This window comes from Sceloporus undulatus, chromosome 2 (genome assembly GCF_019175285.1).
Source record: "Sceloporus undulatus isolate JIND9_A2432 ecotype Alabama chromosome 2, SceUnd_v1.1, whole genome shotgun sequence".
NCBI classification, from domain to species: domain Eukaryota; kingdom Metazoa; phylum Chordata; class Lepidosauria; order Squamata; family Phrynosomatidae; genus Sceloporus; species Sceloporus undulatus.
This window is the reverse complement of record NC_056523.1, coordinates 228,177,062-228,196,963: the sequence shown is the minus strand read 5'-3', so window position 1 is coordinate 228,196,963 and position 19,902 is coordinate 228,177,062. Positions and strand designations below refer to the sequence as shown.

Here is a 19,902-nt window from a genome sequence, read left to right as displayed (position 1 = left end):
AATAAGTTATTAGTTTGCTGAGGCACCAGAGCTCTCTGGAAGAGAAGGCTCAATTCCCAGAATTCCATAGCATTGAGCCAGAACAGTTAAAGTGCAGTCAAACCGGATTATTTCCCAGTGCAGGTGCAACCTCCTTCAGATCCAAAGGATTTACTTCCAAGTAGACCTGCAGCTTCTACACTGATTATTTTGCAGTGAAAGACATTAATTATGATTATTAAGCAAATATTATTATTATGATTATTATTCTTAATAAAATTTTCTTTCACTGCAAAATAATAATAATAATAATAATAATAATAATAATAATAATAATAATGCCGGTGATACATTCAGATGAAGCAGAGGGCATTTAGAGATAAGTGACACATTCGGATGAAGCAGAGGGCATGTAGGGATAGGTAACATTCCCTATTATTCACGTGAGGTTAGCATTCATGTGAAACTGAAAAGGGATGGAGGGAATGAAATGAAGAGTAGATTTAGATGTAGATGACAAGGTTGGGGGAATGAAACAGGAGGCTGGAGGGAGAGATGGGATCAAAGGAAGGGGCCATGGGAGGCTTGGGGGAGCTATGACAGGAACAATTCACATGAGAGTTGCATTCATGTGAAAGTGGAACTAGGAAGTGGCCCCCTCCTTCACCCCGGAAGCATAAAATGTCTTGATGCGTTCAGACCCCCACTGAACATGCGCAAGGGTTCCAATTCAAATCGTTGAATCCACAAGGTATGTACTGGTTTGGTAATTCAAAGTGCTCTCACTCCGTTTTGACTCAGGAATCACCACAATTAAGTTCTTCATGTGTGATAGTTCATCACATGAATTGCCATGGATTCGAAGTGACCCTGCTTCACCCTCGCAATGGAAGTGCTTCAAATTGGGGCTCCTGTTTCACGTGTGATAAGGCTCTACATTAGTCAGAGAGAGATGGAGCTGGCACAGTTGCAACTTTTGGGGACCAGAGCCATTGCTCCTTGAACTGACAGGCCGTGGCTGAGTTGCTGTCCTTCTGCACCCACCTACCCCTAGGAAAGAAGCACTTCTTTGTGGAGCAGCCATTCTTTTGAGTCCTGATGGTGAGGAGGGAGAAGACTGCTTCTTTCCATTGCCTGGAAGGCAGATCACACTTTTGTTTCCTTCTTTTGTTTTATGGGAGAAATTCTGCTGTTGGATGAGCTTGGAAAAGTTACTTTTCTGGATTGTAACTTCCCAAAGCTACCATATGGCATGACTGCATTGACCAGTGGCAGTGTTGGGTATTGGCTGGAGGTTTCTGGGAGCTGTTGGTTACAAAATTTAATTTTTCCAAAAGCTGACTCTTGGGCTGCATCCAGGTTGACACAATTTTAATTGGCATGTCTCAATACTATGGAATCCTGGAAACTGCAGGTTTGTGAGATGTTTAGCCTTCTCTGCCAGACAGCTCTACAATTCCCAGGATTCCATAGCACTGAACCATGGCACTTAAAGTAGTGTCAAACTGGATTATTTTTGCAGTGTGGATGCAATCTTGATCAAATAGTCAAAACAGGGAAAGTGTGAAACAATAATTTGGGATGGTTCGACTGTGGAGTTGAGAAAAATGTACCTGCTGGACATGTTGAATTCCTTAACCTGTTTTTCTGAAATGCTCCCTCTTATTCTTTTGGTTGGCAGATGGAAGCTCCCTGGAAGCCTCAGAGGACAGAAGACTCATCCTTGCTGATGTCCTATCGGTGGCAGACCATTCTACAGAATGGGGAGAAGGGTCCAGTAATGGATCCTCCTAATGTGATAGCAGACAACAGGCGTAGGGGCAGGCTGCAGAAATGGAAGTGGACACAAAGCCAGCCAGAGACTGGATATCCTCAGCCCAGCACTGAAAAGTCACCCACAGCATTTTCCCAAGAGAACAGAGCTGTGACTAAGAGATCTGTCTTTCAGAGGGCTTTCTCTGCTCCTACCAAGGTGTCCAAGGGCCATGAGGGAAGCAGTAAACTGAGCCTAAAGAAGTATCTACGCTCTATGTCCCACCGAAAGAACCAAGAAGGTACCCCCAGATCAGAAAGGGACACCAGGGAAGCAACCAAAGGTAGGACAACTCTGCATCACAAGTATGGGGTGGATCCGGTAGCCATGTTGTTTTGGAAAGAACAAGCCAGGAGGAGACACCCATGTGGAGGTGTAGTGGTACAGGTACCGTGTTTGTTCAAGGTTCAGAGTTACTCAGAAACAAACCCCACCCTTTAAGTAGTGAAAATCTCCCTTTAACAAACTGATCAAAATATTTCCAGGGGTAGCCATGTTGGCAATATTTGCAAAGTATAGTATCATCCAAAATCCACCAAACAGGGAAACCGTTATTGCATCAAACAAAATGAGCATTATACATGTCACAAGCTTTCAAAGCTCCACTGTCTTCATCAGGCAAGGGTGGTAAAAATGATGCAGGAAAAAGAAAGAAAGAAAGAAAGATGATGTTAGTTCATAACCCTGCATTTGGTCAAGGTGTTGTGGCTGTTGACCTCACTTCAGATGTTATGAAAGTGTATTCATACAGGTGGGCCCTTCCTCCTTCTGGCCATGTGGGTATTGGGAGATTCAGTCCAGGAAATAAATTTTAAATTCCATTAGCAAGACAAAAAGTTATTTTAAAAAGTTATTGCCTTTATAAATGTCAATATAAAAATGTTTTCGGTCTACTCTCATGGAAGAGAGCTGAATATCTAGCCCCAAAGACAAGTTCATGTGCAAATTTGGTGTCTCATCCAAAATGCGACACTTTGCCTCTATGTCAAGTTAGGTTCCATGGCTGAGATATTTTAAAAACAGGCAGTAGTGCTTGAGGGAATTGGGGATGAGCATCCTGCAAACTTGCTGTACATACACAGACAGTAGATTACATATATACTATATATGCTTAATTTGCACACTTTATTGAGATGACCTCATGTTTGGATAGCGTTTTTTAAAAGACAGAGGAAGTGAAACCCATGGGACACACGTGGCCCCTAAATACTGGTTTTGGAATCTTTGAAGCCTCCTTGTTGTTGCTAACTGCCTTTGAGTTGATCTCGACTCACGGCAGCTGTGTGAATGAGACATCTCCAAGACTCCCTGTCCACCACTGCTCTGCTTAGTTCCTGCAGTGTCATACCCGTGACCTCCTTAATAGAGTCCATCCAGCTAGCATACAGCTTTCCTCTCTTTCTATACACTCCACCTTTAATAGCATAACTGTTTTTTTCCCAATGAGTCATGCCTTTTCATGATGTGTCCAAAGTATGCCAGCCTAGGTTTTATCATTTTGGTTTCCAGGGAGATTTCAGGTTTGGTCTGTCTAAGGACCCATTTGTTCATCTTTTTGGCTATCCATGGTATCCTTAGCACTCTTCTGCAGCATCACATCTCAAAAGAACTTATTTTCTTTTGTATCCACTTTCTTCTTATATTCCCCCCCCCAAACTTTTTTTTCTGGGCCAATTTTTGTATGATTTTTTAAATTTGAAAACATCCCCCCCAAAATCCATGAAAACCACTTTCAAATGAAGCAGATCTACTCTTCCATACCCCTAGAACTTCCCAACCAACCCACCCATGCCAAGGTCTTTTCCAGATGAAAACCATGACTATAGGTGATGTGACATCCCTTCTGGAGAGGCATGCAGCCCATGGCAAGGAGTTGCAGGGATGAAGATTAACTTTCCCCCATTTGGATACCCCATGCTGAGCTGACACATCCCTGAATAGTTCTAAACTATGTTATAGACCTTGAAATTTTACTTTTAAGATAGTTCCACCCCACTCCCAGTCAGTAGACCCAGCATGGTTTGAGCATAGGACTATGATTCTGGAGACTAGGGTTCAAATTCCATTTGGTCATGGAAACCCACTGGATGTCCCAGGGCAAGTCATACTCTCTCAGCCTTAGAGGATAGCAATGGCAACACCCCCCCCCCCAAGAAACTTACCAAAAAACCCCATGATGTGTCCACACCACCTTAGGGTCAGTCAGAAACGACTTGAAGGCACACAACAACAACATAGTCAATTGCCATCATAGTCATGAATTTGAAACAAGTAGCTTGTTTCCTATTTCTTGAAAGTAACTAAATATTTAATTTCTGTTACTTTTTAAAATAATCTGAATTCTGTGGTACAAATTTTGTGTGATAAAATTTTGTGATACAAAAAACACTCTCTGTCAGAACAGGGACTCTGTCTACAGTCACTCAATCAGCCAGCTTTGTGTTGAATAAGCAGAGCTATATTGAAGGAACCAGGGTCAGCAATCCACTCTATTCAGGGTTTAAGCTGAGACTGCCCAACCCAACCTAACATCACACCTATAAGCAATTGTAAAGCTCAGCCCACACCCTCAGCCCAAGCCAATCTCCCTTAACCCCTAACTCTCCAAGTCAGCAAACTAAACTCTCAAAGCCTCAACTGATAACAGCCACCTGGAGATACTTCGCTCCTACATGCTCGATCAGCCATTCCCACTGGCTTATAAAGTGGATCAAGACTCGGATTATGGGGGCATCGTTCCCATTTGAGTGCGCATTCGATCCTCATTGTGTCAATTTCATTCCCATTGGAATTCAGATCTGATCCCCATGTAATTGATTTTTCAAGGGAAAACCCGAATTGGGGGGGTCGAACCCAGGTTAATTTGTACTTTTTGGAGGTTTTTCCTGCACCTCCTGAGTCCAATTCGGGGCAAATGAATGAGAACGACAAGGGTGTCCGATTCGGGAATTTGGGGATGGAAGGAGCACTGCTCAAGCAGCTGGCCTGGGGGTGTCACCCACTTTGTTCTCTTTCCTGCATTACAGGCGCCATTTCCCCCCATTCGCATAGCCTTCCCCCAGTGGAGTGGGAAGCAGGGTAAGGTGATCGCGTGTGTAGACAAATTAATTTTTTTAAAAAATTAAGCTTTCAATTGCCTAGGCGCTCTGTTGGATGTTCAAACATAGCAAATTGTTAATTGACCTCCAAATGCCCCCCCTGCAACCTCCCCCCTGCTCCACATTCATAGACCGATGTGTGAGGAGACCCATTGAACACCATTTTAAAACTATTATTACATGCCTGCTCAATCGCCCAAGCTTGTTTCCTCCTCAATATGACATTCCTTCAAATATTTAAACTGGGCTATCATATCAATAATAATAATAATAATAATAATAATAATAATAATAATAATGTTGCCGGTGACACATTCGGATGAAGCAGAGGGCATATAGGGATAGGTGACATTCCCTATGATTCACGTGAGCCTAGCATTCACCTGAAACTGGAACCAGGAAGTGACCTGCTTCTTCACCTCGGAAGAGTTCAGAGCTCCACTGAGCATGCGCAGGGGTCCCAATTCGAATAGCTGAATCCACATGGTATGTACTGGTATGATAATTTAATGTGCACTCGCTCCGCTTTGACTCAGGAATCACCACAATTTTGTTCTTCATGTGTGATACTTCATCACATGAATTACCTTGGATTCAAATTGACTGTGCTTCCCTTTCACTTCGAATTGGCTCTAGGTTGGAGTTCCAATCTCACGTGTGATAAAGAAATGCTCTTCTTCTCCTGATTTCTGAGAATAATCAGCCTTTGCTGTTTTAACCAGAGTTTAGAAACTATTGGGCAAGCAGTTCTCTTTAAAGCTGAAGTGAAAAAGGAAGTAATATGGAGATGAGCTAAAGTCTAGGAAGGAATACTTTCTCAGCCCTCTTTTTGCCAACTATGGTGCTCACTAGACGGGCCCTATGGGGCGCCGTCGTGACGTGCAAGGGGCGGCATTTTCAGACACCCCTTGCCCCTCGCACGTGACGAGGGTGTCAAAATGGTGGCGCCCTGTACATACGGGTGCCGCTATTTTGACATGATGGACGCCTAGCATCCGCACATCTCAACAGCCTTGTGAAGTTGCAAGTGTGCCATTGGCGCCTTGTGGTGTCACAACCACGCTTTTTGCGGCTTCTTTTTCTTGCCACCACCAAGCCGCGCGGTATATCCGATGTGGCTTGCCGGCGGCACAAACGGCACCGCAACCAGACCGTCCTTTAAGGACAGTTTGTAGTGCACCCAAGCAACTTTTCACTATATGCAAAAGAGGTTTGTGTCCATTAGAGAGGCTGGAGGAACAAGTGCTGCTCAAGACCAGCTAAGCCAATGTACTGGGATCTAAATAGATGCAGCTGCTCTACTGGTTAAACTGAACTTAATGTAAACCAGTTCAGTCCTATTGGCATGTTGCTGAAGTTGGGGCTTTACCTAATGCTTTTTGGTTTTATGGAACATGGTTTTTCATTTGAGCCAGCCCTTGCACTATGTGGGTGTCTGGGAATACCTTTTTTCCCATACAAAAAGGGCATAGAGGATACCAAAATCCATAGATGCTCAAGTCCCATTATATTAAATTGTTTAATAAAAGGAACATGCACACAATGTCTTCCATAAATGGCTCTTCTCCATTACATGGTTTTGTCATCAAGGGTCCAGAACCACACTGCAGAAATAATCCAGTTTGACATTGCTTTAACTGCCCTGACTCAAGGCTAGGACATTCTGGGAACTCTAGTTTTGTGAGCCATTTAGCTTTCTCTGTCAGAGAGCTCTGGTGCCACAATAAGCTACAGTTCCCAGCATTCCCTAGCATTGACTCAGGGCAGTTAAAATGCTTTCAAACTGGGTTATGTCTGCAGTGTGCTTTGGACCAAGGTTACTAAATTGGTCAGCTTTAGACTCAGGAGGACCGCTCCTGAGTTTCCTCTTGTACCACTAGCTTGGATCTCACTTGTACTTTTACAAACTATTTTGACACATCACACAGCCAGTGAATTGAACATTCATGCAGCATGCATATACTCACATATGCGTCTAGAGAAAAACGGCGGTCTGCCAGTGCCTACTTTCCCGCCTGCAGGAAGCCACAGCACACAGTCTCTTAGGCTCTATCCACACCGCAGAAATAGTCTAGTTTGACAATACTAACTGCCATGGCTCAAAGCTATGGAATCCTGGGAACTGCAGTTTGTTGTGGTACCAGATCTTGCTGACAGAGAAGGCTAAATGTCTCTCAAAACATTGAGCCATGGCAGTTAAAATGGCATCACACTAGATCATTTCAGTGCGGCAGACACAGTGTATGATTCCACTTCTCTTTAACTGCCCTGGCTGCATCCTATGGAATCCTGGGATTTGTAATTTAGGGAGATGCATTAGGAATTCACTCAACAAAGATTATTTCTGCTGTGTGGATGCAGACCTAATTCTGCCTGGGAGCAGAAACTTGCAAACACTCGCCAGACACCAAGTGCATTAACTAGTTTTCCCTTTCTCTCTCTCTTTGATTAAAGCATGTAGCCTGAAATACAGATATGGTATATAGAAGAACTGATCCTACAGCTATCCAAAGGTACACTCAGACTCCAAAATCTAATTTAAAAACTTCATTAAGATTAACAGGAAGGAAGGGGGAGAAAAAAGTTGCAGAAATAATTTTCTCTCTCTTACACACACTTTCTAAAGGGAGGTTCCATACTTTACTTGCAGCTTGCAAAGATTACTCAGACAGTTTCTATATTTCTCCCTGGAAGATCAGGTGTGTTTGTGTGGTGGGAATACCTGCCCATCAGGTTTGCCCAGGTTTCCTTGATGGGAATTAATGTGTCAACAAACTATGCAGAAGAAGCAACTGATGTCTTTTTATTCAGAAAGGTGGAAATAAAAAGATGATAAGTGGAGAAGGTTCCCTTCTCCTACCGGTAAACAAAACCTATGAAGTATTTTTCAAAGAGATAAGCCAGCATGACATAGTGGTTTGAGCATCGCACTAGGACTCTGGAGACAAGGGTTTTAATCCTAGCTTGGCTACATAAACCCACTGGGTGACCTTGGGCAAGTCACATGCTCTCAGCCTCAGGGGAAGCCAATGGCATACCCCCTTTGAAGAAATCTTGCCAGGAAAAGGCCATGAAATCTTGCCTTAGGGTCACAAACAACTTGAAGGCAAACAACAACAAAATTTCCAAAGAGAAGACTGTAAATCTGTTCAAGGGGTTATTCAGACAGTGAAAATAATCCAGGAAGAGTCTGGATTGAGTTGTTCACATGTATTTTGAATGCATCTGATTAAGTTGGGGGGTGGGTGGCTGCCAAAAACCCCACTTAACCTGGGATAAGCGACGTTGCCCCCCCCCCCCCCCCCCCCCAAAAAAAAGATTTAGTGTAGTGATGAAATGACTGAGCTGTATGCCAGGAAGTTGAGATATTACATGAGAACCATCATGTGGAAGATGGAGTGAGCCTGCTTTCAGCTGCTGCACCGCATAGGACCTGAACCAGTCAATACCAACTGCAAGACAGGAGATTCTGATTAAACATTTGAAAAAGGTTCCTGTTGAAAGGAGCTATTTTGACAGGTAAATAGACTGCTTCAGACAGAAAACACCTGGGGTAGCTGTGTTGGCCATATAGCAAATCCAATACTATCACCAAACAGTGAAACCTTTACTGAGCCAACTAAAATGTTAATCGTAGGCCTATATTTTGCTGTTTCTTTTCTCAGTTCAGATGGTATGGAAGGGTATTACCTGTAGGCTGGCATCTCCTCCTTCTGGCCATTTGGATACTGGGAGATTCTCAAAGTCCAGGAAATTTAACTTTCATTTGCCACACAAAAAGATACTTCCTTTGCCATCCAGTATGTGCCAGCCTGCAAGAGATACCCCTCCATACCAACTGAACTGAGAACAAAAACAGCAAAATGCAGGTCTAGGACTAACATCTTCCTCTTTTCCCCTCTCTTGTATGGTTTTTAACACCTCGTTTGATTATGAAGAAGCCAATGGAGCTTCGAAAGCTTGCCAGATGTACATTGTACATTTTGGTTGGGCCAATAAAGGTATCACTTTTGGGTGGATTTTTGATGTTATTTTATTTACTCTAGACAGAGTTTATATGGTCACGCCTGAGTGAGGTATTAATTATTGGTTCCTGCACTAGATGGCCCCTGTGATTCTTAGGCACTTTACAGACGGGGCCTTTTGGCCACCGTTGTTATGCGTGAGGGGCAGTGCTTCCTGACGCACCTTGCCACTCGCACATAACGAGGGCGTAAAAAGGTGGTGCCCTATACACATGGGCACTGCCATATTGATGTGATGGACACCTAGTGTCTGCACGTCACGGTGCCTTGGTGACGTTGCATGTGCACCATTGGCGCCTTGCAGCGTCATAATGGCGCCGGAAAACGAAGCCGCTTTTTGCAGCTACTTTTTGCTGCGCGGGGGAGCCATGTGGTTTGTCCAATGCGGCTCCCTTGCACAGCAAACAAAGGCAGCAGCAGACCGCCCTTTTGGGCGGTCTGTAAAGCACCTTAGGCACTGCAAGAAAAACGTGGGTTACTGCTGAGGCTTCCAGATCCACAGGTTGGATGAGCTGTCCATACAATCGGCACCTGTGATGGGCTGATTATTGTCTGCACACTCCCCAGGCAATGGCCATCCTATTGAACGTTAGTGTGATGGTATTGTTGTGCTAATGTGTGCTTGTTCAAAAGGAATGGCACTGGAACCAGATGAACATGAAAGTGAAAATGAAAGTGAGTACATGGAAGTTCTGGGCATGAAGAAGTTAACAACTTGCCTGCCCACCGATGCTCTTCCTCCCATCCCTACACTGATGCACAGTATTCTTCTGAGTTTTTGTTCTGATCCAGAGCAAAAGGGCTCTTTTTTACTCTACCTGAAATATGAATTGGGCCCATGTTCTGCCTGTGTTGACCCCTTGCATCATCTAAACAGTTCAAGACACCACCTTAGTCAGTGGCTGAAATTACATGTGTGTCACACTCACAAAGTATTCACAGTTCCCATAGCCACACAGCCATGAAAATGAATCCAGCCCAGGCATCAGCTGTGCTCCTCTAGGTTCCCACAGTTGCCTCTCTCTTTCTTTTGAAAGAAAGTACTCTATGGACCTTACCACACAGGGCACAGAGGTAGGGTCAGTTCGCATTGGTCGATGCGTATTCGCGTTATATTGCATTGGTGTTTCACACCTGTGAGCTCAGAATATGTATTGACCAATGCGATATAACATGAATACGCTTTGGCCAATGCGTTTTCACGGCTGGGTTCCAAACTGAAGGCAGACGGCTCCTCCGTTTTGCAAGTGCGCAAAATTAGTGGATTCACGGGATCCGTATTGATGGCCAGTGCAAAACTTCTGCTGCTTTGGCTGGTGTGTACATCCAATCCACTGGTTCTCCTGAAGACCACTGGTTACAAATTTCCCATGATGCTGCGCTGGAATTTCCCCCTTCTCCTTCCGTTGGCCCTTTCCCCTTTCAGGACAACTGCCAGGGCTGGGGAGCGATTTTTCCACTGAACGAGATAAAGAGGAAACCTTTTGTGTCGGGGGGGGGGGGGGGAGGGGGAATGTATATGTATATGTATGTGTGTGTGTGTATATATATATGAATATGTGTGTATATATGTATATGTGTGTGTGTGTAAGCATATACATGCAGCATTACACTTTCGGCTGCTCCACAGTTTGTGTGTGTGTGTGTATATATATATGTATATGTATGTACACACACACACGCGTGCACACACACACACACACAGCTGTGTGTGTACACATATAAATACGGCTTCACACTTTTGGCAGTACCACTATGTGTATATGTGTGTATATCTATATGTGTGTGTGTGTATGTATACACACACACACACACACACACACATATATATTCAAACACTCAAGCAGACAGATGTGTGTGTACACATATAAATACGGCATCACACTTTTGGCTGTGGCACAGTGTGTTTTTGTATATATATATATATGTGTGTGTGTGTGTGTGTGTGTGTGTGTGTATACACATACATACATACAAATATACATATATATATTTTAACACTCATACAGACAAATGTGTGTGTACACATAAAAAAGGCATCACACTTTTGGCTGTACCACTATGTGTATATGTGTGTATATGTGTGTATATCTCTGTGTGTGTGTGTGTGTATAAACACTCATACAGACAAATGTGTGTGTACACACAAAAAAGGCAGCACACTTTTGGCTGTACCACAATGTGTATATGTGTGTATATCTGTGTGTGTGTGTGTGTGTGTGTGTGTGTGTAAACACTCATACAGACAAATGTGTGTGTACACATAAAAAACGGCATCTCACTTTTGGCTGTGTGTGTATATATATATATATATATATATATATATATATATATGTATGTATGTATATATATATAAGTATGTATGTATGTATTTATGTGTGTGTGCGCGCGCACACACACACACACACAGATGGTGCATACCCCTTTCGTAAGTAGCTAAAGGCAACAATTCTCGCGATATTACGCGCTAAACAGTGACCTCATTCTTCACCCCCAGAAGTTAAAAATGTTGCGCCCTGTTCAGAGCCCCACAGAGCATGCGCAAGGCTGCCAATGCGAATCGACCAATACACATTGTATTGGGCTGGTGTGGTTATCCAATCTGCACTTGCCTCACTTTGCCTGAATACGCATTGGCTGATTCGCAAAACCTCAATTCGGAAGGCCACCCAGGTGTGAAACAACAATGCGATATGATGCGAATACAAATCAGCAAAGCGTATTCAGAGAGCACAGATGTGAATGAACGATGCGATATAATGTGAATACGCATCGACCAATGCGAACTGACCCTACTTCTGTGCCCTGTGTGGTAAGGTCCTTAGTAATGAACACTTCTTTCCAACTGTTTCCCATTACCATAGTTAAAGTGGTGGCATCCCAGGATTGCAAGCCCAATTGCTAATGGTTATCACACACAAGAGCACAACAAGGGGGTTAAAGGCACATTACTTAAAGTCGGATTCGAATTTGGAGATAAACAAATCCCCATTGCTCACTTAGAAATACCTTTTCTGCACATGCTCCAAACAGTCATTTCCACAAGTGCCCTCCCCCACATGCCCCAGGGAGCAGAAACCATGGGGGATCCTTTTTGTCCCAGAAACTGTGTCAGAGGGAGGCAGAATGAGTCTTCCCTTTGCAAACTCTGTAAAACCACAAAGACACACACACACAAGAGAGAGAGAGAGAGAGAGAGAGAGAGAGAGAGAGAGGAAGGGGCTGGGTTCATAAGCCTACCTGATTCCATGGAGGGCTGATACTCCTGATGCCCTCCTTTTCCAGGGCATGTCCTCCATTTCTCCAAACAAAATGGACATGCAAATCTGGTTGTTTTGTGAATTTGCCTATTTCTTGATTCTTCTCACATTCTCCCTGGATTCCGTCCTGGTTGTGTGCAGCGTCATGTGGAAGGCAGCTGCGAACTTGTCCCTAATACCCTGGATAACCTTGCATTTCCCCCACTTTTACTTTCCAATTTTCTCCGTGTGAAAAAGTCCAGAGTCACCATAAGTCAGAAACAACTTGAAGGCATACTACAACAATGTTTGCCTAAACCACCCAATCAGTCCAACTGTGGAGTTTCAAACAGTCTGCCAATCACTTCTCCCTTCATCTCAATTTGGGGAAGCTTTAAAAGGAAGGCACTTTGGACTTTCTCACTCAAGAGTTCAGAAACGCAGCTATTCTTAGCACATAGAGACCAGACGTCCTCTTTTTCCAGGATCATGGAATCCTAGAAATCTATCAAGTCTTTTGGCATTGCCTTATAAGTTTTATCTGCATGAATAGGATCATGGCCATCAGACATAGAATAAACAGAATTCGGTGCACAGAGTATGGTCTGAGGGTTCTTGATTGTATGTTGTTAGCAATGGTTGAAGTCACATATATATGGAAATCTGCGATCAGTGAGAACTAGCCTCTTAGCAGAGGTTGACTACTGTCTTGTGTGGTTCCCACCATTACTGATGATCTAGTCGGTGGTCTAACCAGCAAATCAGAAAACTACTTAGTGGCTCATCCCAACTTCTTAACAACCTTGTTGTATTTGAATTATAAAACAACTAGCTAGATCCAGCTGGACCAAACATTGTGCAATGAGTGCAAACCAACTTTAAGTCTTCAGTATATTTTGCAGGACAAAAAGTAAGATTTGGCCTTTTCAGGTTTCCCGAAATGGCTGAAAGATGATTGCTGTAGGGAACACTGTTGGGTTACAGCAGAAAACAGGGGTCCCTTGCACACCTACAGGGAGCAAGTAAGTGAGTCATTTTGATACTGAAAGAGTCTTGAGATTTGACTAATTCGGAAAGCTGTGGTCAGTGGGGGTGCATATACACAATCTCCTTATTCAACAGCCAAATGCCAGTTCCTGACTGCTTGTCTCACAAATATTACCCACCAGACCTTTGTTAGGAAGGATCTAATTAGGGGAATTTCTGAATTTAGCTAAATTGCTGAGAAGTAGGGTCCTAACAACACCCTTGCGAGACCGGGTCCCAAGATGTCTACGAGAGGTCCACAAGAATCCCTTGAGAGATGACGTTGAGACAGACTGTTCCAATTAAGTCCAAATATTTATTAAAAGGGGAAAAACAAACACACAGCAAAAGGGAGCACACACACTCACACACAGGCACAATTCTTAATGAAAGTAAAGGAGGGAAATTGGGAGAGAGTTGAGAGAGGCAAATCTAAGGGAGATACTCACTTCCGAAGGCTTCTCCAGGAACCAGATGTGGATATAGATGATGAGATGACACAGCCACCGAAATGTGGGGGGAAATGGCCGAGGGGGAGTTCGGCCTGACATGAAGCCAGGCTGTATTCTGAATGCTGGTGTATGCTTAAACTGAGGCTTATATAGACAATTTGTAACCTCTGGCTATGAACCGGATGGCTTAACTTCAGCCAAGACAAAGGGTATGAAGACCTGGGCTTTTGTTAAACCAAGGCCCCATTCAGACTGGCATCAAAAACCTGGAAGGAACTGGGCTGATTCGGATGCCCCTCCCCCGAATCTCTCAGTTAGCAAGTGCCCACTACAAAAAGAGGGGCATTTTAAATCGAATGCATTCTGTGCCTGCTGCCAAAGGTGCCTGCTGTCAATCAAGCGATCATCATGGTGACGTTTTGCAGGGGCATTGGAAGTGTCCTACCCCCTCACGTTTTTTTAAAGAGCCATGCACAAAATGCCCCAGTGTCAATTTTTTTAAAACCTCTTTTTTGTGTGTTGTGTGTATATGTGGGCATTTGGGTCAGATCTGCCCCTGTCCCCATTTTCAATCCCATGCAAGCTAATGCATCCCCCACTCCTTGCCCCCCAGAATGCCTCTTACACATGTAATAATAATAATAATAATAATAATAATAATAATAATAATAATAAATTCCTCACTTCAGAAATGCCAGTAAAGGATGCAATTGCCATGCATTCCTTTTTTCCCCTTTTTTATTTCTTTTGCTTTTAAAAGCAATTCAGGGCTGCCTCTGAATTCAGTAGCAAAAGCATGTATCATTTTGTCTAATTGACAAGAGCAAAAAATGTAACATTCGAATTTGTAACATTTGTAACATTTGCATTCGCAACATTTCCCCTTTGCTGGAAGCCAGCAGAGAAACCCTTGCACAAGTTGCTAGCCCTACTCTATCTGCCTCAAGGAAAACAATCATGTGCATATTTGGTCAAAAATAATCTTTAAAAAATATGAAAAGGGGGGGGGGTGCATAATGTGAACTCCCTTGGTGCCCTGCCTTTGACCTGACCTGACCTGACCCTTTCCCTCCTGCTAGAGGAGCTTTGCCATTGCCTTCCACTGAGGCTGAGAGAGTGTGACCTGTCAGTTCCAACTAAAGTAGACCCATGGAATCAATTGGGAATAAAATGGAAATGCAGTGCAGGCATTCCTGTGGCATCCTCATATAACACAAATAATAATAATAATAATAATAATAATAATAATAATAATAATAATAATCCAGGAGCAAGAGGAAGTGAAAGTAGAACAAGCAGCCTGATTTCCCTACATGCCCCAGCGTAGCCCCGCAACCCAATACCCCAGGAAAGCCTCCTCCTCCTCCTCCTCCTCCCTTCAGACCCTCTCCTTCCTCTGGGATGCCCACTGACCCTTTCCCTCAGCTCCTTCATCCTCATCCTCCTCTGCTCCGTTTTAGGATCCCCTCCATGGCTCCCTTCCTCCCACAGCCCTTTTCTCCTCCTCCTCCTCCTCTTCCTCCTCCTCCTCTTCCTTCATCACTTTCTCCACCCCCCACCTCTCTCAGGGCTGTTTGATAGCGGAACACACGCCTTCGGAGTGTAGAGGAGTCTTCTTCCTTAAAGGTCTTTAAACAGAGGCTGGATGGCCATCTGTCGAGGATGCTTTGATTGAGATTTCCTGCATGGTAGGGGGTTGGACTGGATGGCCCTAGTGGTCTCTTCCAACTCTGTAATTCTATGATTCTATTATTCTAGAGCTATTTCTACTGTACCAGTATATTTTCTGTATCTTTATTTGTCAGGTTTGTTCCTCCAAAGACCAGTTGAAAACTATGCTACGCTTGGACTATTCAAAGCCAATCTTCATAGAATCATAGAATCATAGAGTTGGAAGAGACCGCAAGGGCCATCCAGTCCAACCCCCTGCCATGCAGGAAATCCAAATCAAAGCATCCCCAATAGATGGCCATCCAGCCTCTGTTTAAAGACCTCCAAGGAAGGAGACTCCACTACACTCCGAAGGAGTGTGTTCCACTGTCAAACAGCCCTTACTGTCAGGAAGTTCTTCCTGATGTTGAGGTGGAATCTCTTTTCCTGCAGCTTGCATCCATTGTTCCGGGTCCTGTTATCTGGAGCAGCAGAAAACAAGCTTGCTCCCTCCTCAATATGACATCCCCTTCAAGTATTTAAACAGAACTATCATATCACCTCTTAACCTTCTCTTCTCCAGGCTAAACATCCCCAGCTCCCTGAGTCGTTCCTCATAGGGCAAGGTTTCCAGACCTTTCACCATTTTAGTCGCCCTCCTTTGGACACGCTCCAGTTTCTCATTGTCCTTTTTGAATTGTGGCGCCCAGATGGTTTGTATGCAGGTGCCTTATGGATACACATGTTCCTCCATATTTGCTAGGGTTAGGGGCACAAGTCCCCCGTGAATATGGAAAACCACAAATAACAAAACACCATGTTTATACCTGAGAGGACACCTCTCTAGGAATCTCTAGGTCCTCCAGTGTAACTCTGTGGTCAACGTCCGACAGACACTGACCATAGAACTGCACTGGAGGAGCTACAAATGCCTAGTAGAGTAACCTCTCTAGGAATCTATAGGTCTTTCACTGAAACTTTTAGTTAAAATTGACCATAGAATTGCACTGGAGGACCTAGATATTCCTAGAGAGAACATATTAATCAAATCCATGAATAATCAAATCCTCAAATATCAAATCAGCACATATGGAGGGATGAGTGTACAGTTTTCCTTGGCAAGGAATACTCAGAGGCGATTTTGCCATTTCCTTCCTGAAGTATAGCCTACAGCACCTGACATTCATTGGCAGTCTCCCATCCAAATACTAACCAGTGTTGACCATACTTAGCTTCTGAGCTCAAATGTGATCAGGGGCCATTAGGGTAAAGCCCTCAATTAATATTCTAGAGCAGTGATGGCGAACCTATGGCACGCGTGCCAGAGGTGGCACGCAGAGCCCTCTCTGTGGGCACATGTGCCGTTGCCCCAGCACAGAGTTTGCCAGAGCTTGTTACTAGAAAGCCAGAGGGACATGGCACTTTGTAATAAATAAGTGGGTTTTGGGTTGCAGTTTGGGCACTCGGCCTCCAAAAGGTTCACCATCACTATTCTAGAGCCCATAAAACAGAAGGTATCCAAGTCTGGCTCCCACCACCTTCACATAGGTTAGTTTACATAATCCAGAGCATAAGGGACAGTGTATTATTGGACTACAGCTCCTCTGACCAACTTTTCCATAATGCACTGCAAGGAAGGGTGACAAGTTGGAGAAAAAGCTATTTTATGGAGCCTTCTCTAAGGAAATCTTCTGCACATACAACTTTATTTCATCTAAGCGTTGGCCTCCTTGGCCTTGGTCTCTGCCATAAGGTTCTTGTTTCATTTTGGTGGAATAAATGGGTCATCAGCAAAAGTACCACACTGCGCTCTTACATCCTTTCGCTCCTGTTTCAGGCGCCCCACTCCATGGGACTCTGTCGAGAGGGATGAGTGGATCTCTAGAAGGAAGAATAAGGAACATCCTTTTTTGTATGTTAAGAGAGAGAATGGAAGGGAGAGAAGTAGAGGACAAAGTGAGAACAAACAGCATCTGAACCTTGACATAGCACAGAAGAGAAAGTCACCATGATGGACTGTGATTCATTAGTGGGGAAGGAAAAGTATAGTGGGCCTTTGGTGTCCACTGGGCTTTGGGTCCAGGACTCACCATGGATATCATAATCCATGGATACTCAAGTTCCATTAAATACAATGGCATAATAAATGGTGTCCCTTATATAAAATGGCAAAATCTATTATTATTATTATTATTATTATTATTATTATTATTATTATTATTATTATTATTATGCTTTATTTATATAGTATTGTAGATTTGCACAGGTTTACTTTTGGGAATTTATACATTTTAAAATATTTTTCAAGCTGCTGATCGTTGAATCCATGGTTAAAGAATCCGTGGATACGGAGAGATGACTATATTCTGCACATACTCAGAAATAATCTATTTTTAAAAAATTAGTATGAAATGTCTTCTAGGTCTGAGGCTTTAAAGGTTTCTCCACCAGTCCCTTACAGCATCTCATTCTGCAGGTGATGAGTCTTCTGTCCAGCTGGCTCCGGGCGTTAATCCTGATGCTCACCTCTGGGATGTGTCCAGTGTGTCTCTTCTGGATCGACAGTTGGTGATCTTGGGCAGAGAAGAGGAGGTGTGTCCCTCACTGGCATTTGAAACTATGGGAGGGAGGGCAAGAATGGGAGCATCCCTCTAGGTAACGCCCAACTGGGTCACTGGGCATGTCAAGAAGGTATCTTCTCCTTAGGATGAGCAGCTGCTAAACTCAAGTCTTTTTCAGATCTGTTATCTATTATATTATTGTGCTGTAATGGGAGGGGGGGTATATTTTTGTATTTTTCTGTTGCCTTTACTTATAATCTGCCTTGATTCCGCAAGGAAAAGGCAGAATATAAATAAATCGTATTATTATTATTATCTGGAAAAAGCTGGCCCAAGTTAGCAGTCCTAAAAAACACCAAAATCAAGATTCAAGACAAACAAATGAACACTACTTAGGCTCAAGGGGTCCCCCCCAGACAATGGATTGCCAATGTAATAGACCCAAATCTCTCTGGCATATCCTCCACACAACATGCCTCCAGGCTGCACCATTCAACACAGTAAACACACAAACTAACTCCACCATTAATGTGTAAACTTCTTCCTTCCAAGAAGGATCCCAAAGGTATATATACTCCAGACATTTCCACGCCATCATCCTCTAAAGATACTAGCCATAGTTGCAGGCAAAATGTCAGGAATAAATTCTTTCAGAATGTGGCCACATAGTGTAGAAAAACCACAGAAAACTATGGATGCTGGCCATGAAACCCTTAAATTTCACATTCCCTAGAGATAGTTGCACACAGCATTCATTCATAGTTATTGATATTTATATTTATTGTCCACTGTTATTGACATTCATATTTATTGTTGACTGTTACTAAAGATTTCATGTCTGGATCTCCAGAGTGGCTGGAGAGTCCTCTTTTGTCCCTATATTCTCCTCCTTTTGGTATGGGCATCCATTTGAACATTGTGCTCCAGACTGTGAGAGTGATGAGAGCAGTTTTAAATAACATCAGTAGTCCATGATGTCTTGTTCACTCTTTTAGGTTCTGCTCCAAAATCGGAATCGGACCAGTAGTTCTGTTTCAGAGTCAAGTTCACTATACCCATCAGGTAATCAGAGGGACAGTGATGAGTGATAATATTTTTATTTATATATTAGTTACATGTATATGTTGCTTTTCTTCTAGTAGACTCAAAACAGGGTACATGGCTATCTTGTTTCCATGTCACAATCAAGCCTTCTAGTTCCTCCTGTCTTTACAGGATTCTGTACGTCAGTGGTTCCCAATCTGTGGGTCGGGACCCCTTTGGGGGTCGAATGAACCTTTCATGGGGGTTGCCTAAGACCATTGGAAAACACCTATTTAATTACAGTTATGAGGTAGCAATGAAAATAATTTCATGGGTTTGGGTCACCACAACATGAGGAACTGTATTAAAGGGTCACGGCATTAGGAAGGTTGGGAACCACTGCTGTACATCTTCAAGAGAACGGTCAGAAATCTATAATCTCTTCTCCTCCTCAAAATCTTAGTGGGGACATCTTTAAAAATCTTTATTTTGTTGCCTTGAATCACTAATTTAGTTTTGTAATTTTTCTGTAAAATTGCATCTTTAATATAGATCACTATATTTCTTGGGATAAAATAATATTTTATACAGAACACACACATACATTTTGTACAGAATAAGTCCCCAATGCAGCATTTTCTGCATAAAAAATAATGTCTCTGTGCAGAAGTATTGTTTTCTGTATAGAAAATGCTGTTTTCTGTACAACCAGCTTGCAAACCTAATGCCAAATAAATCCTGAACAGTGAATACTCTTCGAAAACTGCAGTTTTTGAGGGCTTTCTTGCAGCATGAAGAAAATGGCTAAAATTATATGTTATTTTCTTAGAGAATGAAATTAGCAAAGATTTACACCTCTACACTGCACTGAATGATCTGGTCCATAGTTTACAAATGCTTATGTTACATTATTATACAGTTGCTGTTCTTTATGGTGCCACAGAATTCTTTGTTACATTTATAACATATCATGGACCTGCATTCTCTGGGCCCATTCCCGCTGGAGGAATAACCCGTGTCCTGTCTCGGGTCTGCC

At 43.2% G+C, this 19,902-nt stretch overlaps 1 protein-coding gene across 1 annotated transcript in view; it reads left to right on the top strand.

Annotated features, from left to right (window-relative positions):
- The window catches only part of RASAL3 (RAS protein activator like 3), a 67,501-nt gene that overhangs the window by 4,667 nt on the left and 42,932 nt on the right, over positions 1 to 19,902 (top strand). The window contains exons 2-4 of the mRNA XM_042447729.1: positions 1,661 to 2,075; positions 17,759 to 17,874; positions 18,839 to 18,905. Coding sequence (XP_042303663.1) covers positions 1,661 to 2,075; positions 17,759 to 17,874; positions 18,839 to 18,905 — 598 coding nt within the window. The remainder of the gene's footprint in view (positions 1 to 1,660; positions 2,076 to 17,758; positions 17,875 to 18,838; positions 18,906 to 19,902) is intronic.